Source organism: Syzygium oleosum, unplaced genomic scaffold, assembly GCF_021117445.2.
Source record: "Syzygium oleosum isolate NSW1041296 unplaced genomic scaffold, Sole_v2.1 Sole_v2.13, whole genome shotgun sequence".
Lineage (NCBI taxonomy): Eukaryota > Viridiplantae > Streptophyta > Magnoliopsida > Myrtales > Myrtaceae > Syzygium > Syzygium oleosum.
The window spans coordinates 5,008,295-5,032,544 of NW_026607497.1; the positions used below are offsets into that span (position 1 = coordinate 5,008,295).

Sequence of the window (24,250 nt, forward strand, 5' to 3'; positions counted from 1 at the left end):
TTTCGTCTAAGATTTGCAAAGATGGAGAGATGATGGGGCCGTGATTATAGGGGCACGCTCAAAAAAAGGAGGAGGATTTTGTGGATTCTTTTTCATAAACGACGGACTCACAAATTTAAGGAAGGTGCGAATAATCAAGGGAGGTAAAATCGGTGAATCTTTGCAGGAAAGAAAGAAAGTAAAATAAAGAAAGAAGCAAGAGACAAAAGGAGCAAGTTGGGATGAATCGGTGCAGCAATATGAAAGAAACAAAGATTTGCTTCATCATCTGGAATAAGCGAAGGGTGAGAGGAGATGACTCGAAGAAGCGAGAGGGAAAGGAAAGACCTAAACTTTAGATTATCTTCTTTAAGAAATTTTAAAAACTTATATATATACAATCGATTCGGTCCGGTCGGTCCGGTTCCTACTCCGAAATTGGAAACAGGACTGAAAATCATTGGTTCCATTTATGGAACCAAAACCGAACTGGAGCCCTCTAAAATCACTTAGAATCGACCGGTCCGATTTAGTCCGAATAGTTTCCGGTTCGGGCGATCCTCTATGCTCACCCTAGGAAATAGCTGCTTTTTGGAAGAAAGTATTAGGTGGTCCGGGACCTCCACATCGACGTGGTCTCTCTCATGTCAGAAAAAAAACATTTCCTCTCTCCAGCAAAGCAAAGGCTTTCAAATTATTTTGAAACCATGATTTCGCTCTCGTCGTCGTTACTGGTTAATTTGATTTTGCTTTCAAATTAATAAAATTCAGTAACATGTACCTCACCTCATATTTAATTCTTTTCCGATTTCATAGCATCTAGCAAGTCTATATATTTTGAGTGTAATTCAGTCATCTTTATTTGTTGAGATTATATAAAAATTAGCTTGGTCACTATTAAATTTGCTATTGCTTTTTCAGAGTTATTATCTCTGTTTATATTTTCCAGTTACAGCACAAGGAACTAACAGCTTACATTGCGCCAATCTGGGTGAAGGTACAGCTGCTCATCCAAATCCCAACTAGGGCCGGCAAAATGGGTCACGTACCCATTTTATAACTCATTTTTAGGAAGCCCATATCTATTTGGGTAACTCACTTTTCTAAAAAATGAGCTCAAATGGGTTAGAGAATATATAATGCCCAAAAAATGGGTTAAAATATGGGTCACCAGCTGACCCATATTGTAACCCATATTTTCTAAACCCACCACCCGAATTACCTGTTCAGTGCTCAGGCGCCCATCCACGAACGACGCTTCGCTCCCAACCTACGCTTCTTGTTGGCCGCTCGCCGCGCTTCCTTCACCGCTCGTCGCTCGCCACCTTGGCCGCTTGCCGCGCTTCGCCGCCACTTGCCGCGCTTCGCCGCCACTCGCCGCGCTTTGCCGCTCGTCGTTCGTCGCCTTGGCCGCTCGTCGCTCGCCGTGCTTCGCCGCTCGTCGCTCGCCGCGCTTCGCCGCTCGTCGCTCGTCGCCCTTCACCGCTCGTCAGTGTTCCTGTTATTTCCAAGTACCCAAATCTCCCTTTCGACGAACAAGACGACCCACCGGGCGAAGACTGGGAAGGCGCCAGCGTCTCGGGGAGTCGAGAACGACCCGCGTCAAAAGCCCCAGCTTTGGACGAGGACGGCCCGTCATCGTCGCCTGATCACCAGCAATTGGCCCGATCGTTTCAGTCTCAAGGCGACAAGCTCGCTGAGGTGAATGGCAGTTCTTTTGCTCTTTTTGTTTTCTTGAAAATTCTGATGCTGTTCTGTTGAAGACGAATTTAAGTGGCATGTAAAATGGCTCACTGCTTACCCACGATTGTTTTAGCCTGTCCAATCTGTCTGATTTGAGAGGTTGCTTACTGGGATTGTGCCGTTTTCGATGCGGGAGCTTGGAAAAAGATAATTGAAAAGCTAACCTCCATTCATTTGCAGGGGAAGTTTCTTCAAGGTCCTTGTTTTTTCGTTCTTTGGAACTTTGCTTTCCAAAGAAAGTGAATTGTCTTAATAATTTTTCAAATATGTTTTTGGTCCCTCTTTTCTTTGAGGTCCACTATGTTATTGGTGGTGGTGGCGATGGTAGGAATGGAATGAAATGTCCAATGCATAGTTATTTGCAGAATTGTGTTTCCAGCAGTGGAGTGGGCTGGGGTTGATGTGCTGAAGAGGGAATGGAATGAAATGATTGGGGATATGGAATTACATGAAACGATATGGTTATCATTTACTTGATTAATGTTGATTTGCTGAATATTAAGGTTTTTTTTTTCGCAATGGGGTAGACATAATAGTAAAAGCCCATAGTCCCATTTTGGTAATCTGAGCCTGAAGATCTTGGTCAATTTGTGCAACTTGTTTGGGTGTTGTGATGCTCCTAATTGTGGACTCGGCAGCCTTCGAATTGGCTTTAAGAGTTTCCAACTTTACTGTTGGCTGCTCCTGGCTATCATACTGTAACATTGTTTGGGGAACTCGTGTCATCATCACATAATCAGATTATGACGTTAATAGGACTGCCTATATCTCTTGGTGGCAAGTGATTTTTTTGGCTCATTGGCAAGAGGAACTCTTGTAACATCCTGTTAATATCTACAACTGAAAATTTTGAATGGCTTGTCTGCTGCTGGGTGTTTTCTCATCATTGTTGAGATTGTGATCATTCCTTAGTTTGTAGCCGTAATGAAGGGTTTTGATGTAGTTTACTTGTGCATTTTGTCACAAAGGGAAGCTGAACGAACTCTTCGATGCATGCTCTTCTTCCAAATCTCTTCATTCTTTATGTTTGTATGTCACATAGCAATAGAGAGGTCCTTCCTTTCTGACCCATTCTCCTACACATAATGTGTGGATTTCAAACTACAATTGCAAATTTTTAAATTGCTCAGAAACTACAGAGGTCACACTTTTGGAAGAAAAGCAGCGATCAGGACTATGATTAGAGTAGAATTGGCACATTATTCTAATAACATATACATGTGAAGAGGTTAAAGTGAATTAAATGGATGGATATGAGTTTTCCTAAATTATTAATATGTTCTAGTAATATGGGTCGGGTCGGGTACGGGTCGGGTATGGGTCGGGTCGGGTATGGGTCACTATATTTGCATTGCATGAAAATGGGTCAAAACGGGTTAAATGGGTCGAATATGGGTCGACCCATATTCGACCCGACCCAAACCTGACCCGACCCACCCGTTTGACGGGTCTAATCCCAACTCCCCATCCAACCCTATAAAAAGGGATGGAAATCCAATCCACTTCAAGGCCCAGAACCCAGCATCACCAGTTGGCGAAGCCTGCGACTCAGGCAAAACTGACCCAGAGACAATAGCACAGCATGCCCAAGTTCTTTCCCTGGTTTGCTACGGGCAACATTTGAGCTGGTTCAAAGACAAAAGCAAAATATAATCAGATGGCCAACATGCTAATCTATGGGATCAGATAAAAGCAGGTAGATGCCAAGGGATTCGACATTTAATTGAAGACCTGCATTAGGATTTTTACCAAGACTAACACTAATTACGTGCGGGTTATCTACAGCCGAGGATAGAAATTACCTCAGTCGATGCTAAGCTTTGGCAAATCGAACAATCTTAGCAAGGCACAGTTCTAAGAGTTCTTATACCAGCTCCACTGCTCCACATTTTGAGCTCACCATCATCTGAAGTGAAAACAAGGAGAAATAATCACTTCTCAGTTGGAAAGACATCACTGACAAATTCTATTCTAAGTCACATGGTACTTCATGCCACAGGTTGAGCGATGGACTTGTCTGAGCTCAGAGTCTGCATAATTTATAAAGCACCAAAAGACTGCATAATTTATAAAGCACCAAAAGACATTAAGTTTCACAGGATATACCTGGCTTAAAAGCCAAAGCTGATGATATTTTTGCATCAATAACCTCTTCAATTTGCATCGCACGGCATGCCACATCAACTGGAAACACCAGATCTGTCTTGGTTCGAACGATCTGATATTTAGTTCGAGACCTACAAACAAACGAGAATTCTCCTTAACCTCCAGTATGTGCATAACAGTCCTCAAATCTGTCTTGGTTAAAACAATCTGACATTTAGCTTCATGTTTAAGCTACTGTCAGAAGCAGCAATAGCTACCTTCATCTCTCTCTCTCTCTCTCTCTCTCTCTCTCTCTCTCTCTCTCTCTCTCTCTCTCTCTCTCTCTATACATATGTGTGTGTGTGTGTGTATTGTGCACTCACATGCTCTTATTATGATCAACAGCAATAGTCTTCAAGCAGCGATAGCCTAAATTTTATACTATCAGTTCAGATTTTTTAAAACGGCTCAAGACCAGAAGACCGGAAGACGGTAACAAGAGCCAGCTCCACTGACTACCACATCGAACGTCGAATCGAAAGGCACGGAGTGTGTCGATTTCAAGCATACACTGACTGATTAAGTTCATAATCATAGAGGGAGAGAGGAGTAGGGTCAGGATCAAAATGGCGGTGATGGCCTCGTTCACCCGTCGGTCCTCCTCGAGCAAGCGGCCAATGACCCGAGCAGAGGGCATAGGACCGCGACGAACGCCGTGATCGGCACCATCTGCGCGCGGTCGTCCGCGGGGTTACAAGCAAGCTCTCGCAACATCATCATCATCATCTTTTCGCTTCCACTCCAACGACCAAACAGAGGGAGAGAGAGAGGAGGAATGCATGTGGGAGTTTTTGGACAATTTTCCCTAATGCTTTATGTGACGAAAGATTTGACCTTTTGTCACGAAAAATATTTTCGTGGCAATAGTTGGTACTTCTAGCCACTAACAATATTTTCGTGATGAATTATGAGACATACCGACAAGGAGAACGTATTGGCCGTGCGTAATATTTCGTAGCCAAAAGTCAGATCACATACCACGAAATTACTATCTCGCCGCGAAACATGAGAACTCGTGGCTAAAAGTCAAATATATTGCCATGATTAATTTATTCGTGTTAATAGGTCTAATCCTCTACCACAAGCTCTGGCAACCCTGCCGGCCGTGCTATGTAGGATGATTGGTGTCCACATCAGCGATTTCCGATCAAAATTGGTTGGATAGATTCAATTGGCAAAACGTAAAAAAATTTAAAACTAAATTAGCACAATATAAATGTTAATTCACAAGTGCAATAAATTTAAAGACTTTTTTGGGTAATTACCTTATCTACGATAAGGAAATTCACTAATGGGTAAGTTTGATTTCGTTTACGAGAAGATAATGTCTCCTTAAGACTCCGTTTGTTTTGTAGAAAATATTTTCCTCGTTTTCTGATGTTTGAATCACTTAGGAAAATGAGTCAATGGAAAACTTATGCTTAAATTCATAAAAATGATTTTCTCCTTAAAAAATCGAAAATCATTTTTTAAAATATAACTAGATAATAGCCTTTGGACTAGAAACTCTACATTTGGACACGGGAACCCAACACTAGTTCCCAGGCCCTTGGTAGGAAAACCAAGTCTAGAGGCCGAGGCCAGGTGCACAAAGGCCAAGCCCAGCTCCAAACAGGTCAGGCTCAAAACCTCAGTGCCCGTGTCTTGCCTCGGGCGCTCGTGGCCAAGTCTACAGAGGCCGAACCTAGGACCTCAATACCCTTGCCTGGCTCCTTGGCACCCTAGGCTGGGCTCGACACCCCAGTGCTTGTGCCGGGCTCCCCAGCGCCCAAGCTCAGGTCCATTGAGGCCGGGCTTAAATTCACATAGGTTGGGCCTAAGACCCATGTGCACATACCACCTATACATCAAGGCCGGGCCTCGGTCTATCGAGGCCGAGCCTGAGTCCACAGAGACTAGGCTCAGGACCCCAAAGCCCATGCTTGGGTCTGAGTCCGTCAAGCCAGAGCTCGAGACCCTAGTGCCAGTGCCTAGGTCCCGGGTGCCCAGGCTCAAAACCCATTGTCTGTGTTTGGGTCCATGAAGCCGAAGCCTGGGACTCTGGCACCCATACCTGGGTCTCTAGTGCTCGGGAGCCAACCCTTGGTGCCTGGACCTGGGTTCATTGAGGCTAGGCACCATTGATCTAGGCACTGGGGCCGAGGTGCCAAGCCTAACCTCAATGGACCCGAGTGCGAGCATTGGGTTCCCGAGGTCCTGTGCTCGGCCTTTGTCGACTCGAGCCCGAGTGCCAAGGATTTGGGCACGAGCACCAAGTCCTTGGGCCCTGCTTTTGTGGACTCTAATCGAGACACCAGGGAGCTGGGCATGGGCACTGGGTTCTTGGGCCTCGCTTTCGTGGACCTGAGATTGGTGCCCATACTTGGGTCCCCAACACCTAGGTCGGGGGCCATCAAGGCCAGACCTGGGACCCTCCTACCCATGCCCAGTTCTGCGGTTGCGCATGCACAAGTTATTAATGCCCGAATAATATATGTCTATTTAGGAAATCAAATTAGATTTTCTTTAGCAAACGGCGGAAAATATTTTCCGGTTCACTTTTAGGTTTTTCGGTCAAACACTGGAGTATATTCTCATTTTCTTGGAAAAAAATTCCTAGAAAATATTTTCTAAAAATGTCCCATTTTTCGCAAAACAAATGGAACTTAAGATGCCAAAAATCTACTTTGATTAGGAAAATAGATTGACTGTTTTGTTATGACAAATATGTTTGTTTCAAGCACCCGTTATATATGAACAAAAAAAAAGCACCCGTTACAACATTTTCATGCGATTACTTTGCATCAGTAGCGATGTAAATCAGTATATGCATGCGAGATTTTGAAGCTATGTCATCTCCGTTTCCACAATACATTAGTTACAGGCCACTTTAGGTAGACAGTTGGATTTCTCTATGTTCCTCAGTTTGAGAAGTACAAAATAAGGAGAACCTAATCCAGACATCATGTTGCTGCTTGTTGGAGACGTGAGATATGCTGGAGATTCTCCATTTTCCTTTTGTGCCTCCGTCATAATTTGTTGTACGATCATGTTACCTTACTAGTCATCTTATAAAGCCTATAAAAACCTCATGTACTTTTTATTATGAAATACACAGAAATTATACAATTCTCTTCCCCGTATTCATATCTCTACTATTGCTCATGAGTTCGAGATTGACCTTTCCAACCATGGGCTTGCTAATGCTCATGCTTATGTCGGCACTCGCTATGAATCAAGCACAAGCACAACATGTCTTCAATATCAAAGATTTTGGAGCAGTTGGTGATGGAAGGACTGACACTAGCAAAGTAATTCAACACCATTTACATTTCATTTGTCACTGCATGTCCTTTTGCTTCCACATAATGTAAGATTCTGAGCTTATGATTTTTGTAGGCTTTATCTGATGCGTGGAGTGGAGCTTGTCACTCCAAAGGGACCAGTGTCGTCTTAATCCCAAGAAGGACTTACCTGTTGGGTCCAGTGCTGCTCGCGGGTCCCTGCAATGGCGCGATAGAATTTCAGATCAAAGGGGGTCTGAGGGCTTTTAGTAGCCCTCAACTCGGTATCGACCATTGGATTTCATTCCAGTACATTGACAAGCTGACGATTACCGGAGGAGGATTGCTTGATGGCCAAGGAGCTGCTTCTTGGCCGTATAATGACTGCAGCAAAAACCCCAATTGCAAGGCACTCCCAGTGGTATGTTTCTGTTCTTTCTTTTCCGTCCTTTACTTTTTACAGCTTCCCTTAAGTTGAGAAAGCCCATTTCACAGATTTAGAAGCCAAGTTAAAAGCACTAACGTTGTGCGTGAATTTCTTCCACCGTGCGTCTATTTTCACCAGACAATGAGATTTAGTTTCGTAACGAAGGCGTGGATTCACAATGTGATATCTCTCAACAGCAAGAATTTCCATTTCAATCTTTTCTCCTGCAAAGACATGACCTTTGAGCATGTTACCATAATAGCTCCAAAGGACAGCCCAAATACTGATGGAATCCACATGGCTCTCTCTAGCTACATTTTCATCCGAGACTCGGGCATAGGCACTGGAGATGACTGCATATCTCTCGGGCCTGGAAGCGAAAACATAAACATGACAGGTATCACTTGCGGGCCCGGGCACGGTGTAAGTGTCGGGAGCCTCGGGGCTATGGCAAATGAACCGCGTGTAAATTCAGTGTTCTTAGGGAGCAGCACCTTCACGGACACTATGAATGGCGTGCGAATCAAAACGAAGGCTACCTCATACCCAGGCGCTGTTTCAGACATCACCTTTCAAAACATCATTGTCAACAAAGTCAACAACCCAATAATCATTGATCAGCAATACTGCCCGTCAAAACAATGTCGGCTCCAGGTATCCGTTCTCTTTGGCAACGTGCACGACATTTTGCACCTACTACAAAATCACCTTCATGCAATAGACCAAACAGCAGAATAGAAGGAAAAGATTCATGTAAGTACTCACGTGAAAATCACGGCCATGGTCACACACACGGACTCTACATGTTATCACGTCCGGCATCATTTTACTTTACCCATTTAAAAGGGGAAGAAGAACATCTGGCGATTACCATAACTGCTAGAATGGTGTGAATATGAAGTTGCTATAAGTTCTCAACACGGGAAAAAGCATACGTTCTCTCTGCTAATCTGCTAATAGAGCAGTTCCAATTAATTTATTATATGACACTGTCGTTTATCACACTTACGGATACATGACAACACGAGACACTGACCATGTTCATTCTTGTCGTCCTTCCTGGAGTCCTCACGAGTTAAGATCAGCGACGTTAGGTTCAGAAACATCAGAGGCACTTCAAGTTCGTTAGTTGCAGTTAATATTAATTGCAGCCCAGCTGTTCCATGCACGGGCATCGAACTTAGAGACATCGACTTGGAGTATGGTGGAAGAGAACGAAAAGCATCATCAGTTTGTGCAAATGCGAAGGGTGCCTCTTATGGCAAACAAAATCCTCCCTCGTGCTTGAAAAGTTCTCTTCACAACATCCGCTTAATCTAGCTCATCCCTGGATCGGCACAGAATCCACCATCTGTTACAGTCCTCTGACCAACATCACAACATCAGCCAAAGAGTAGGAATTCAGAAAATATGCAGGTCCCTTTTAAAGTTCCAGAATAGCCTTTGGACCATATACAGAGTCATATAATTTGCCGAATGTACTGAAGTTACCTGCCTTGTAATTTCCCTCTTTTTTGTAATTCTGATATCTAATTCTGAGGGAAAGAAATAAGACTCCGCATTGAAGATTCAGATTCTTTGTAATCCAAACTTCCGAAGCACATCGACTATGCACTGCTCTCGCACATCATTAAATAAAAAGTGGCCAACATTGTGGTTGTATTAAAACTGGACACAGCATGATTTTCGGGCTCAAATATTCACAAGCAACTGATATGGAAAGCGAATTTAAGAGATGGATGAACCTTGTGTACACCACGCATACTTGTCTCCTTGTGCAAAAGTTTTAAAACCTAACAGATAAACGATTGAGCACATTGATCCTCATAATCCGTAAATTGCCCAACAACAAAATGCTGCAGCTCAGTTGGTTAGGGCTGCAGCTCAGTTGGTTGGGGCGTACTTGGGATTGTGTGATTAGGCCCACTGGTCCCAGGTTCGATTCCCCATCTGAGCACTTGTGATTTAAGTGGGGGGTCATGGCGGTGGGTTGCTGTGCTAGTCTCCCCCGAGGAATAGTCGAGGTGCGCGCATGCTGGCCCGAACACCTCGATTACCAAAAAAAAAAAAAAAACAAAATGCTGCAATATTGCTAAATATCAAGAAGAAGACGATCTTTGCCATATTCTGTTCATATAAAGTAGTGATGAGAAGCTTTATAATGCAGTACACTAAATATTGTAATATTAGCAGCTATTTGGATTGTATAAATATAGGAATTCACCATCATGACTTTGATATAAACTGAATCGTGCCTTTTACATTACTACTGCTCACAAAAATTGCAGCTTCTGCAAGTTTCTATAAACTACAAAGGTTAACAACTATGAATTCCTGGGTGAAGATTTTCTTGTCATCAATTGAAAACTAAAACAGAAATGGACTTCCCGAAAAACCCGAAGAAATCACTCCTGGTACTGATTCCTGCAGTACTCGCAGACGGCGAAGATGATTCGGCTGCCAAATACAGCCTCACTTAACTTGCAAGTAAGGGAGCTCTGTCCCTTTTGCAATCTTCAAATAGGTCAGATGCTCCAGCAGAGGAGGCCAAGCCCTCTTGCTACCATTACGCCAATCTGGCTGAAGATATATCTGTTGATCCAAATCCCAATTTAAGGCCCACAACCCAGCATCAATCGTTGGTGAAGCCTGTGACATAGATGAAAATTGACTAAAGTCACTATCACACAGCACTACCCCTGTCCCTGGTTTGCCACAGGCATCAATTGAGCTGATTCAAAGACAAAAGCAAAACATAATCAGATCGCCAACATGCTAATCAATGGACTCAGATTAAAGTAGCTAGATACCAAGGTATTCAAAATTTAATTGGAAGATCAAGACTTTACTAATATAACTATACCAAAAACCATGATAGACTCTTACTACTAAGACTAATACTAACCACGTGCAGGTTATTTACAGCCATCCAAGGATAGAAGTTACCTCAGTCAATACTATGCTTTGGCAAATCGAGCAATCTTGGAAAGTACAGTTCTTAGAGTTCTCATACCAGCTCCAGATTTTGAGCTCACCATCATCTGAAGTGAAACCAAGTAGAGACAATCACTTCTCAGTCGAAATGACATCACTGACAAATTATATTCCCAATCACATGGTATTTCATACCACAGGTTGAATGATGGACTTGTTTGAGCTCAGACTCTGCGTAATTTAGAAGCATTAAAAGACATTAGGTTTTACAGGATATATCTGGGGTAAAGTAAAAGCTGATGAAAATTAGTACATCAATAACCTCTTCAATTTGCATCGCACGGCGTGCCACATCAATTGGAAACACCAGATCTGTCTTGGTTAGAACAATCTGATATTTAGTTTGAGATCTACAAACAAACAAGAATTCTCCTTAACCTCAGCAAGTGCATAATATTCCTCACCACCAACTGATTCTCTATGTATGAGGTGGACATTAAAAATCAGTTTAGATGCAGGTAACGCGGCAACTCAGGCAGTGTATGTATTAGTCAACTCACAGTAGTGTCCTGCCACAGTTATAAGAGACTTCACTGTTCAATGAAGTTATATAGCACAAGAAACCCATGCGCACTAGAGATTTTATCCCCGTGAAGACGCCACAATAAATGTAACAACAAGTGAGAATAGTAAAAGATCGGAACATGTCACTATAGTAAAACCACACTGGGCAATGTAAAAAACCAGATGACGTCCAAAAACAATTAACAGAGGATGCGTACATGCCTTTCCATCAAATCAACGAGTTCATGATCCCTCGGTTTCATACCCCATTTTGTATCAATGAGTAAACAAACTCGCTTCAAGCCGATTCTTGTGGAGACATACTCCTTTACCTAGAAATTGCGACAAAGCGACCATAATAACCACATAAAATATTAAAACCATTTTGCAGATTAATGACAACAATTTAGCATGAACTTGCATAAGAACAAATTCAAATTTCTAAAACATCAAATAAGGACATATTGAAATTGACACTAAATGGATAATTTTTCTCAGTATAAATCAGATGAAAACTATACTGGCCCTTATCCTACATATCCCTTCCACAGTTCCTCTTGAAACAATGGCAGATGTGATGATCAACTTCAATAAGAAATCTTCTTCTACGAACAAGCACAGCCCTTAGATCAATTATGTTTTAATGAACTGCTTTTACACTAACCAGATGGAGAATATCCAGTACCAAGAATTTATATTTCAACCAATGAAACAGATGGAGGTGAACCAGAACTTCTCAGATATTTAAAATTAGTGCACTTCGAAACAGATATTAACTAAAGGGGAGATCAAATGATGAATCAGTCAGATAATAATTTCAAACTTGTCTCACATACCCAATTTCTCTAGTTTTGAGGATTTCGTATTTGCTCGAGATCTTAAAGTATCACATCAAAGCTCAACCTAGCTGATTCATTCAGTTTTGGCTAACTGACAGTTAATTTGGTGTAAAAGCCCCATTTACTACGTCATGCTTCATGCAAACAACAGTATACTACTCATATACACCAGAACAACCTATCAACACTTAAAAAGTACGATAGCATGCTGCTCCTATCATTAGTTTAATAATGGACAAATAAAGGTAAATAGTTTGAAGCTATATATGGCTGAGGCCAAAAGTCAAATTGCATTACTTACAAGCTCCTCCCAAGCATCTTTGACTTCTTCTTTTGCATAAGCAAAGCCATATCCAGGCAAATCAACCAAGCAGAGCTTGGATCCTAGGTTGAAGAAATTAATTGTCTGCAAAGGAATCAAGATTGTCAACAAAGGAAGTATCACAACTAATCAAGTTGCAAGTTCAGAGAAAATGATGGAACCTGAGTAAGTCCAGGCTTATCTGACGTCCTAACAACACCCCATTGTCTGGTGAGTGCATTTAATAGTGATGATTTTCCAACATTTGACCTTCCTATAAGAAGGAAGCAACACATTTCAAAAGGACTAATTGGCCGACATTATTGGAGTAGAAGGAAATAAATTCATTATTTCTAAACATCTAATGACTCTCAACCTACTGTGGAAAACAAATCATCATGTTAACACTCCAAACAATATAAGAGCAACGCAGAACTTACGAAGAGTGCAAACTGTCTACAACCATGCGAGACAAGGTTCAATAGATTAATTAAAGAAATACATGGTGAGCTTTAAAAAGACCATCATTATATGAGAAAGTTTTGTACCTAGATGTCTAACTTATCCAGATTCCAAAAAATGCATATACCGAATGAAAACAACCGGTCCAATGGGAAAGTTGCCTATACAACATGTTATGACACAATCACATCCAAGCAAACTCACAACTCATAGTGTTGGATCTGAATGTAGTAACATGCAAAAAAACAAAAAATTTTGGGATACAACATTCCAATATAATTGTGCCAGAGTTTCATAAGACAGCCTAATGCAGTGAGGAAACCAATGTACACCTCAAAGGGCGGTGTTTAATCAAGAACACTGAGAGGATGAGAGCCAACATCTTTACCTGCAAATGCAATCTCCGGAAGGTCCGGGCTTGGAAATGATGATGAAACATTTGCAGCAGCAAAAAAGCTTAATTTGTTCCTGAACACCTGTAATAATGGTCAGCAAGGCTATGAACCTTTAATGCAGCACATGAAGCTTCAGGCGCCATTATGAAAACATTTAGCGCAATTTTGGAGACTGACATATAGTTATATATAACTACCTATGCAAACTTACATTTTCTTCAATCCTCTCTCTTTCAGAACTCGTAGATAAGGGCATATTGTCCAAAGGGGCAGAAAGATCCACGTTGTAGCCGGCCCTCCGAAGCTCAATCATTCGTCTACGCCCAAGCAGCTGTTAACAGGGTACGCAAAGTTGGTCCATGCATCAGGAAAGAAATATTCAAGTGCAGAATTGCATATGAAAAGGAGAGGAGTTTTGCTATAATCAAGTACATTATCCTCAACAAAGGAAAGGATAGAGGGGCAAGGCTGTATTGCACGGAACCGAGCATTACTCGACATCTCAACATTCTTTTCAGGTTCTTTGTTCTCCTTAGCATTTTCTGAAAAGCACAGAAAGGAATGGTAAAAATGAAATTATGGGTTTTTACAGGTAAATGTTTTAAAAAGGGTGAAACACAGCCAAAGCAACAGCTTAACAATATAACACAGGCATCAGAACTGATCTCTTACTTTTAATTTCAAAAATAAAATAAAAAATAGTCTTCTCAATATCCATTAACTACCAAGCAACCCTAAATGCAGCAAACATAATCCCTTTGCAGAGATTTAATAATCAAAAGACAAGCAATAATGGTAGCTTCACGTTGCCTTTCATAATAAGCATTGCATTATTCAGTGTTTCGCATGTATAAATGATGAGATATGTCTCAAATAGATCCAAATCCTAAGGCTGAGAACCTTCAGATACAATTCATTCTTCGTCAGAAAAAACAAAATGAGTGCAATGTGATTCTATTGGCTTTAGCTAAAGAGATAGCCAAAGAAAAGGGTGGGTGAAGCTGAATTAATGAGACAAGAATCCTAGAGAAATTTCTTTTGAGCAATCGATGCTTATGTTAAACTACAAACATCCGACTTCCATGGTACATTGACAATGCATGAAATCTCTATACACTTGGACGATCCTATCAGCCTATACAAATAGTAAATTTCACACTTTATACTAGAAAGATAAGACTTTGCAAATATGGCTTAGTATCTCATGAAGCCCAGACTCCGCCCTCAAACAGATAAGTGCATTCACATGGACAAGCAGCACTTTTTTACCATTCATCCGAGAAAATAAAATATTTAAGAAGAAAAAAGAAAAACACAGACGATATGCTTACCCTCGATGAGTATGCTGTCATCTAGCCGCTTATTTGAAATATCATATGGATCTATGCGTATACGCTTCCTCTTCTTAGGCTGGTCATCTTTTACATCACGATTATCATCAGTGCCTATTTTCCTCGATGCCTTTTTCGTGACGAGTTTTGGAGGAGAAGTGTCCATACGCTTGTTTTGAAGCTGACTCAAATGCTTGCCTGCCTCCAATTTGCCTTTCATGTGCTTCCTCGACAAATCAGTTGCGCCAGCATCGTTCTTCTTCCCTGCCTCCATCGTCTTGGTTTTCAGATTTGAGCTGGAAACTTCGACTTTTTGCCCTTTCCTCTTGAACTTCAAGGAAGAATCCTGAACCTTGGTCATAGCATCATTCACTCTGCCAGAAGCCCACATGGTGCGATGTGATACTTTACTGCCTTTTACTAAAACAGAGTTGAGTTCCAACTGCTTCTGTCCTTTTCTGATTGAAGACTTCATCTCCGCTGGCTCTCTATAATCCTGGGACATTTCCTCTCCATCCTTGTCCCTTCCAGCATAAATCCGCTTCTTTCTCCTATCAGAAGTTGCGAGTTTAATTGTACTTACCACGCTCGAATCTGATTTCTGCTCACTCCTCAGTCCCTTCTCTTTCTTGAAAACTTTATTGCCCTTGCGAGAAGATTGATTCGCAGGAACAGCATTTCCTTCTCCAAGCTTCTTAGAATTCCGAATGGCAGGTTTAAGTTTCTTCTTTAGCTTCACCCTTAATTTCGCCTCGGCAGACATTTCCTAGAACAACTTCAACAGACACGACACCAATGAGAAAGCTAACTGGATCCTCGCCGACAGACGGAAAAACCAACAGACCCAAATAAGAAAAACTACCAAAAACTAAACTCATGCCCACCGCCGGCCAGAAGAGCTGGTTAACCTGTGAAGTACGAGGAACATAACCCTCTGATCGCACCCAACAAAGTCACGTACGTACTAAATACCAAGTTCAACTGCTCCTACATTGACACGTACATCGAGAACACTCGCGTGCGCATCGCAAATGACGACACCTTCAAGCTCCGGTAAAAGAGAGCACAAAAAATGAGAGAACTGCGAGAATTCAGAGGAACAACCGCAAAAGCGGGTGGGTTCACACTTCAACCCGACACTCAGCAAGCATCGTCTCCTATGCAACAGTCACTCGCATGTTCTGGCCAACGACAACAACTCTCCGGTACGATGATAACTTAAACTCGCAAATGCAGGCGTTGTTAGTGTTGCTCACCGTTAGAGGCCAATCCGCTCGACTTCTACCTCCCGACGAGTCCCCCAATTCGCCAATCGTGCAATGGTTCGACCCGCGAGGAGGTTCAAACCAAGACTTCGAGCTTCGCTGTTGCGTCCCTGGCCTCGGAACCTCGTCGCTAAGCTGCCTTCTTCCTGCTCTGGCTGAGTAGGGTTTTAGCGACTGCAAAACCTCGTGAACGACAAGCTGAAGGAGGAGGGAGAAGAGGAAGATGACGCGGGCACCGAGAAGAAAATCCGAGAGGACGGAAGATGGATTCCTTTTTGGGCCCAAGGCCTGGCCGTCTGCACAGTTGGGCCTGGACGCTCACTCAAGGCCCACCTGCAGTTGACATCGTGTAGTCTCCGTTTTGGGGAGAACGTCTTCTTCAAGGCTGCGTTTGATTGTCCGGATTTTTAAACAGGATAGGACTAGATAGGATAAAATAAGAAATCCTGGAATTTCTTCATATCCTATCTACTGTTTGATGGACTACGGATTTAAAGTCGGATAGGATATATATATATTTTTTGCTATTCACGGGTCCGGAGGAGTCGATGAAGGAAAAAAAGCCGAGAAATTTTTTTGGTGAAAGCGCACAAGGTGTGGGGATGAAGATGACGGCGAGTGGAGCGTAGGGTTTCTGGAAAAATAGGCATTAGAAATTCTATCCAGGTCTATCCCACCCTCCTCGGATTTTTTTTATTCGGGCTATATCCGGTCTATATCCGACCTTATCCTATCCTGGACCACCACCAAACATAGAATAGGATAAAACATATCCTATCCTAGCTTTTATCCGGTCGACCAAACGCAGCCCAAGAGTTTTATCACTTGGGAATTGATATGGTGAAGCCGCATCTCCATTGCGACTCCAAAGGGGCATCGCACTTTTGAGTTTTGACGAGGTGTGTTGATACATGCTTGGCTATTGAAGTGCCTGAGTTCCGGGTACCGGGACGTATGGCAGGAGTTGCAACACGCTGCGACACAACAATTTCGCAATAAGGTGGCGTGACTGTCTTGAACAAGGGGGAAATTCTTGCTTAGATCCGGGCCCAATGCACTGGGCACATCAAAACCATTTATTAGGTGAGGTATACATGGACTAGACCTGTTAAAATGAGTTATAAATTCATTTTTTAACCCATATTTGATGGATCGAGTCATGAAAGAGGATAGTTATAGAAAATGGGTTTATTGGCAAAATCCGAAAAAATATGGATGATAAAAGGGTTCGTAGTTTACCCAAATCTAACCTAACTCTGTAGCTTTCGCTTCATTCTCTCTGGGAAAATAATGAACTTCTCGAATTGTTTCAAATTCAATAAAGTCTTGGTGGGCCCGCAAGATGGGCCCAATTTCACCCTTATTGGAAATATCAATATGGCTTCTTTTCTGCCCCCCATTATTTTTTATATTTTTATAAATTTTGTAAGTTTCGTCCGTTAGCTGTTGAAGTACATCTTTCTTTGGTTGCATCTGGCATTGTTATCTTAACATAATATTCTTATCTTAGTTCTTGTCATTGTAATCCAGTCAGCATAAATCATCTTATTCAATATCTTATATTTCAATTGATTGAAATTTCAATTCATTCACGTTATTTGCTACTGTGATTTTATAAATTCACTACTAAGTACTACTAAGTACTAACTTTCTCTTCTTTTTATTGTGAATCAATAAAAAAGCTGAAAATTCTATGCAATGTCGAAAGCCAATGCTTTATCATCTCAGAGTCAAAACATCGATTTTATCCTAATAAAATATATACATAAGGAGTTTAAAGTGGGTTAATTACGTGGATACGTGTTTTCATAGGTTGGATTACATATGGATGTGTTTTATCCCAATAATATATACACGAGAAGAACTTAAAAGTGGGTTAATTAGGTGGATACAAGTTTTTATAGATTAGATTAAATATGGATGTGTTTTAGTAATATATGTTCGGTAGAGTATAGGTCGAGCCTGGTCGGGTCCGGGCTATTAAATTTGTATTTCATATAAATTGGTCAATTTTAGTTAGATCAAACCCAACCCACCCACCCATTTGACGGAACGTCGACCACCAAATCAACGACAATCTGGGAAAAGTGCAAAAAAAGTCTTAAACCTATTGCATTGATACAAATTCAGTTCTAAACCTTTCAATTGGACCAATTTAGTCCTAAAGCTTTTCATATTGGTACCAATTCAGTCCATCTGGCCAATTAGGTTGGAAATCACTGACGTGGATGCCAGCATTCCTACGTGGCACCACCGGCGCTGACGTGGACAAATTTTATAATTTTTTAATAATTTTTTCAGATTTTTTAATGCCTTTTTTCTTTTTTTTTTTCTTTCCCATAACTAGTTGGCCGGCGACCACAAGTGAGGGCCGACGACCCTCGCCTGATTCGGGCGAGAGCCCGACGCCCTCGCCCACCATCACCAACCACAGGTGAGGGCCAGCGACCCTTGCCTAGTCTGGGCGAGGGCCCCCGCACCCTCGCCGGCCACGGGCGAGGGCGTCGGCCCCTCGCCCAGATCTAAGCGAGGGCCGAAACCCTCATCTATTGGCCAGTGAGGGTCGCGATGCCCTCGCCTGGTCTGGGCGAGGGCTTCGCCGCCCTCACCTAGATTTGGGCGAGGGCGCGGTGGCCCTTACCCATGGTTGATGAGGGCACGGGGGCCCTCGTTAACCAACCAGTAGAAAAAGAAAAAAAAAGAGAAAAAAAATTTAAAAAACCTGAAAAAATTATTAAAAAATTATAAAATTTGTCCACGTCAGTGCCGACGGTGCCACGTAGGACTGCCGGCGCCAAGTAGGACCGCCGGCGTCCACGTAGCAATTTCCGGCCTAAATTGGCCGGATGGACTAAATTTGTACCAATATGAAAATGTTTAGGACTAAATTGATCAAATTGAAATATTTATGACTGAATTTGTACCAATGCAATAGGTTTAAGACTTTTTTTGGTACTTTTCCCACGACAATCTTTGAGGCAACGACAACATGCTTGACCTAGATTAAATGAACGGGATGATGGTTAATCACCCTAAAATGTAAATGGGTAGTCGGCCAATGTTATAAATCATGTACCATTGTTTCAATGAAATGGGTTAATGTACTTTTAATAGGCTGTGTTTTCTTTCATCTCCAGTTGGAGAAAACTTTCTCTAGCCAGTTTTTCGATTGGTGGTTTGCTTCGCAAGCATGGGCATCATACACAAAACGTGTCAATATTTGTAATTCACCAATCAAAGCCCTAGTTTAAAAAAGCTTTCTGATGTAGCTAGCAAGGATCACCTAGAGGGGGGTGAATAGGTGATCTAAATAAATTCTTTACCAATTTAAAGCGGAACCAAAAGATCAAGAACAAAGTCTGAACAACAAGCAGATTCTGATCAGACGTTTTGTGACAAATGTTCTTGTGAGCAATATAAACAATATAATAAGATATTAGAGATGGAGAAAACTGCACACAAACAATTATAGTGGTTCGGCTTAGATCAAGCCTACGTCCACTTTCCCACGCTGACAGCCTACTGGCTGGATTCCACTAATCAAATCAATGAGAAGTTACGCAAGTTGTGCCGCTTAAACCCAAGCACTTCTCCCGAAGTTGGTGCGCTTATACCAAGCTGATAGATCACACTATCTCACACCTAAGCACACACTTATAACACTGTCTACACTTCTAAAATGATTACACGTTTAAACTCACGAAAGACAAGAGATTGAATCGGAGTATGCTCAGAATTTGGACTTGTTGATTCTTGATTTTGTTCTCTACCTTCTGCTCCTCGTTGATCTCCTTTTATACTCCTCTACTTCCAAACTAGCCGTTGGACAGTCTTCAGAGGATCATCTTCCAATCTTCATCTTGGACAGATTTGTATAAAATGGATTAAATAGCCGTTGGTTGACAAAATCTGAATCCCGCTAATTCTGGTCGCTCATACAATCATAATCTTGGTTTCCATAAGTAGAGCTTTATCCGTTGTAATACATACTTGTCATAATGTTTGATTGTCAATCAATTAGACTGAGATTGAGTCAATCAAAACCTTCCTTTTGTGAAATCCATGCCAGATCACTAGCTGTTATTTTTCGTTCTGAGTTCTGCGTCTGCGTCTGAATACTTTGAGCGTCTGCGTCTGAATAGATTCTGCGTTTGAACTTTCTCGTTCCGAGTCTGAATCTCTTTTGTTTTAAGTTCTTTCACAATCTGAACACGAACTAGATCAAGATTGACATATGCTTTTCTTCCAAAAATAACTTCCTGAATCAAAATACTTCAAAGTATTTATCAGACTTACAAAATACTCGTGGACAGTTTTGTCAACTTCAAAATCTATTGGGAATTTTCCTTAACACTTTCTTCAATCAAAGATGGAGAAAAAGGTGTCCTTTTTACTTGCTCTAAAAAGCAACTTCGGAGCTTTTAGTAATTTCCTTTTGACCTAGACCTCATGGCAATGAATGTCCGTGAACCTTCCTCGGTTGCTCGATGTCTTCTTCTTCTTCTTCTTTTTCAAAAAGAGAATTGGGTCCATGCGGCATCCCAAAACGAGCTCAATCATCTCTGCCAGCTTGCACTATATGAATTTGTATTTACTTGTGGCCTCGTGCGCTTAATTATGTATGATTGACCTGTGCATTTATCTGCCCGCGCGTTGGTGAGGAAATATAATATTCCACGTGATTCATCATGGATCACATGCAATCAACGGTCACTGAATTTGCCCGGGTGAGATTCGCATGTTCAACGGATGTGATTGATGAGTGCATGACGGACCAAATTTAGTATTTTCTTTTCTGTGGATGGAAGGTTTAGCCTAAGTATTTTCCATCAAAGTTCATAATGCCTTTGCTCGTTAGCATATGGCAACCGGGTGCACGATTGAGGATATGTTTGTCGCGAAAAAATTTACCGTCAAAAAATGTTTTTCTAATATTTCAACGTTTACATCACTTAGGAAAACGAGTCGAAGATAAATTTTTTGATAGCCAATGTAAAATCTATACCTAAATTCAGAAAAAATAATTTTCTCTTTTAAAAAATATTAATTAATTTCCAAAATACTACTTGACCCCGACGCTTACATATGAGACCCCGTCGCTTGGTTCCAAGTCTCTCGAGCCCGAGCTAGGAACCCCGATGGTCAGGCTTAAAACGGGATTCAGAGTAGCACTCGAGATTGTTTTTCTAGGGATAATGACATAAATGATCCATTAACTTTTAATCTGTTCAACATCTTTATATACTTCAGGAACTAAATTGAACATGTACAAAAAATTCGAAGACCGCATTAAACAAATGAAAAGTTCAGATACCTCGTTGCATATTGCGCTAAAATTCAGATATCATATTGAACAGATTAAAAGTTCATGAACTACATAATTACATTGGGCCAGATTTCCGGGACCGTCTCCCTTTCATCTAAGTGCTTGTTTTTGATGTTTTTGTGGACAAATGAATGGAGCCTGAGAGTGACAAGAAAATGACGCAAAGACGACGTCCTTGCGTGGAGTCCAAAGGACACCGAAAACAAACAAATGCGTGCAAATGCCAACGTTTTCCCTTGTCGTACGGAAACGTTAGAAACGGCAAATGCCATCCGCTCCGTTGTTGCCGACGACGATAGGCCTCTGGACTTTGACTCCCCCGGCGTGACGTGATGCTGACGATCCGGTGACGTGGGCGAAGCACCGGACCGGGGACTCTCCCATTCGTCATGCTGCCCTAGCGGTGACGTCACTGGAACCCCCGCGTCTCTAATTAACGTTCTCCTCCGTGGGACCTAATTGTCTTTATTAAGATAGTATTATTTGCCGTCCATCCATCCGAATCGTGTCAGTCTCATGCGTACGTGCATTACTTCTAAAATCATACCCGGCAAATTAAGTCGCGTACGCCAACAGCCATGCGACCCTGTCGATAAATGGATTAAGGAGGGTGGGGCCGAAGAATACCAAGTCCGAAATTCGATCCCCACAGGTACCGCACATACATGTATATAATAGATAAGAGTGAGACAAAAAAAAGTTTAAATTAAATCGCAAACGGGTCGAGCATCCTCTTTTGGTCTATCTTTCCAACTCCATTACGTTTCAGTCAATTCACTCGAGACCACGAGATTTATTCTCCGTCATGATCTTGAGAACATTGCATTTGGGTCATTAGATAGTACGAGTCCCCATTTAATTTTAGGGTCGCCGAGTTATATATCAACCATATATATATCGGACTTATAGGAACAAGGCGTGCAGAATAAAATCCAATTTGGTATTTAGCCAATTCGACTTGATTTTATTACTCCGTCTGATTTGATATCTCCTAAGATTTTGAAAATATCGCATGTGATGTGTTGGATTTTAAATTATACGATATGATTCCTAGTTAAGACCGTCAAGTTCCAAACGGGCTATTGAAATGAAATCAGGCCGCCCCGTCGTAATTCACGTGGAGGAGGAGGATGACATGAAGCGGACGAGGTTTCGATGTCACCCACCGAAGGCGTCTCGTCAGTTTTCTGTTTAACGTGTTCAATTTTGAATCGAATCACGTGGTCGTCGGATAAAGCGGCACTAGGAAAAAAAAAAGGGACAACTAATTCCACAAGGAATAGGAGGCTTGGGACACGTGAGGGATGATCGCGCGCGGAATACTAGGTCGCATTTGACCAAATATGGACACGATAAATAGACGAATTGAATTCCCAAGACAACATAAGAAAACTTGCACATATCATTTAGAATTGCACAGTTGGGCACTGTTTTTTTATAGAAAAAAATCATCAAAAACTCCAAATTATGCCCATCGTGATATATTTACCATCAACTTTTTTTTTCCGTGACACCAAAAATTCTCAAATTTATACGTGTGTGATACATTTACCCTCTGTCGAGATTCGGTCAATGAACATCATTAAAAATTTACCTATATGGACACCGGGAAGCAAATGGTGTTGACAGTGGCGTTCACGTGGCTTAAGTGAAATAAAAACGACTTTGTTTTGGTTGAAAATTTGTTTAACGGAACATTAATCATAAGAAAAAGTTTAGGGTAGATGTGTCAGAGTGGGTATACTTTGGGGATTTTTATGTTAAAAAAAATTTCAGATAAATATTTCGCAACGAGCATAGTTTGAGGTTTTTGGTGATGTTTTTCCTTTTTTTTATAATGAAACAATTTTGTCGCTAACAGTCTCTTGTAAAGAAAAACTGCCCCACTTGGGTCGGGGCTCCGCATCTCATGCCCATCCCTAGACACAACTTGAGGAGCCAAATTTCTACTATTTCTTTTGTTTATTTATGTACATCAATAGAAGTTTCGCTTACCTTGTTCAAAATCTATATAATAAGTTTGATCTTGCCCAACTCAACTTGTTTGTCAAAAATTGATTTAGTCTAATTTGGAGCCCAATATCTAATTGAGTTCTAGAATAGTAAGACAAAATATCGCACCAGTCTGGAGTATATAAAGAATCACCAATTATTTCTACTCGTGACTGTCTCCCTAAAATATGGAAATAGGAAGGTGATATTTTAAATTTCAAAAAATTATGAAAATTTTGGATAAGATTATGCATATCATTTTTCGTATATTGAAATAGGTTTGAGATATTTCGCAAGTCTACACTTTTGATTATAGAATTACAAAAACAAGCAGATAAGGCGTGTTTGGACTGACTCATGCTCTTTTTTCTTCCACGAGTTTAGCGGCACTCGTACTTCAGCTTTTATTTTACACGAAAAACATGAAAAGTTTTTAAAATATTCAAATGTTGAAATGCAAATCATATATAATTTTCGTCGTATTTTAGAAGTCAGCAATAATATTTTCTATTTTATTCAAAAGCTAAAAGGTCATAAGTAAAAGTTACAGGTAAAAAGAGCTACCCTAAATTGGATAGACCACACAACAATATCACAACACTGAAATTCAATAACTCGATCCAACTGGCGAGCTATCTCATTTTGTTAATTTCAAGCACAAATCTGATTAAGTGGCCGTTACTCGATCAAACCGGTGAGCTATGTCAATTTGTTAATTTCAAGTTCCAGTTTGATGAAAAGACCGTTCGGCATGACTGTAGCTGAACCTCTAACTATGCTATAAAGCGTTATGATTTTACAAATGATAGCACTTATTTTACAGGTGAAGCTGCAAATAAAGTATTAGTGGTTTGTACATCGAGCTCGAGGGATGCACAAGTGGCGTGACTAGCTTACGATAGGGAAGAGCAAGAAGAATCACTCGAACTAGACACCGCTCGGACCAGACTGGACTGGCTGGTTCTGGGTGATTTCCGGGGCACCTGTCTGGTTTCCAATCCCATAAAATGGGAACCGGTAAATTTCGGTATGGTTTCCATTTCTAGGTGTTGAACTGCTCATCCCGACCAGATCGATTTTTTTTAAAATTTTTTTTATTTCTTAAAAATCTGTAAAAAAACCTTGATGTATCTCTCGTTTTAGATTTCACTCACACAAACACGCATGAGTCGCACGACTCCCATTTCGCTCATGCAAGTAGACACCCTAATCTTTCACGCCATTTTCACAAACCCTAATCGCTCTTTCCCTCTTAACCTTGCCTGACTCTTAGGCACTCTCTCG

The 24,250-nt window shown here is 41.3% G+C and overlaps 2 protein-coding genes and 1 long non-coding RNA gene across 6 annotated transcripts; 2 read left to right on the forward strand and 1 right to left on the reverse strand.

Moving 5' to 3' along the window:
* The first annotated feature begins 1,471 nt into the window (after positions 1–1,471).
* Positions 1,472–1,857, forward strand: LOC130139746 (uncharacterized). Its single transcript, XR_008817843.1, has 2 exons — positions 1,472–1,680; positions 1,822–1,857. It is a non-coding gene; the product is annotated as an uncharacterized LOC130139746 (long non-coding RNA).
* Positions 1,858–7,037: 5,180 nt separating this feature from the next.
* LOC115675135 (exopolygalacturonase-like) lies at positions 7,038–8,877 on the forward strand. The gene is made up of 4 exons (XM_056317235.1): positions 7,038–7,157; positions 7,246–7,551; positions 7,696–8,211; positions 8,638–8,877. The coding sequence occupies exons 1-4, from the start codon at positions 7,038–7,040 to the stop codon at positions 8,875–8,877; spliced, it is 1,182 nt and encodes a 393-aa protein (XP_056173210.1).
* A 913-nt stretch (positions 8,878–9,790) lies between these two features.
* On the reverse strand, positions 9,791–15,862 carry LOC115675182 (uncharacterized). 4 transcript variants are annotated; one of them, XM_056317449.1, is made up of 12 exons: positions 15,640–15,862; positions 14,384–15,149; positions 13,485–13,594; positions 13,264–13,383; positions 13,046–13,133; positions 12,378–12,469; positions 12,196–12,300; positions 11,278–11,387; positions 10,814–10,901; positions 10,687–10,722; positions 10,504–10,598; positions 9,791–10,288 (listed from the first exon to the last, which is right to left on the reverse strand). In XM_056317449.1, the coding sequence occupies exons 2-11, from the start codon at positions 15,144–15,146 to the stop codon at positions 10,515–10,517; spliced, it is 1,596 nt and encodes a 531-aa protein (XP_056173424.1). In that variant the 5' UTR covers positions 15,147–15,149; positions 15,640–15,862; the 3' UTR covers positions 9,791–10,288; positions 10,504–10,514. The 4 variants fall into 4 exon arrangements, 2 of the variants coding, with proteins under 2 accessions (XP_056173424.1, XP_056173423.1); XM_056317448.1 differs by having other exon boundaries at positions 14,384–15,158; positions 15,640–15,861; XR_008817868.1 differs by lacking the exon at positions 9,791–10,288 and having other exon boundaries at positions 11,321–11,387; positions 14,384–15,158; positions 15,640–15,861.
* Positions 15,863–24,250: the final 8,388 nt, after the last annotated feature.

Excerpts from the sequence above, each read along its gene's own strand:
- LOC115675182 (XM_056317449.1), bottom strand. The coding sequence starts at position 15,146 with ATGTCTGCCGAGGCGAAATTAAGGGTGAAGCTAAAGAAGAAACTTAAA. Across the intron at positions 10,723-10,813 it reads GTGCGATGCAAATTGAAGAG|AGTCTGAGCTCAAACAAGTC; the intron begins GTTATTGATGTA and ends TAAATTACGCAG. Across the intron at positions 10,599-10,686 it reads AGTCCATCATTCAACCTGTG|ATGATGGTGAGCTCAAAATC; the intron begins GTATGAAATACC and ends GTTTCACTTCAG.
- LOC115675135 (XM_056317235.1), top strand. The coding sequence starts at position 7,038 with ATGGGCTTGCTAATGCTCATGCTTATGTCGGCACTCGCTATGAATCAA. Across the intron at positions 7,552-7,695 it reads ATTGCAAGGCACTCCCAGTG|ACAATGAGATTTAGTTTCGT; the intron begins GTATGTTTCTGT and ends TATTTTCACCAG. Across the intron at positions 8,212-8,637 it reads CAAAACAATGTCGGCTCCAG|ATCAGCGACGTTAGGTTCAG; the intron begins GTATCCGTTCTC and ends TCACGAGTTAAG.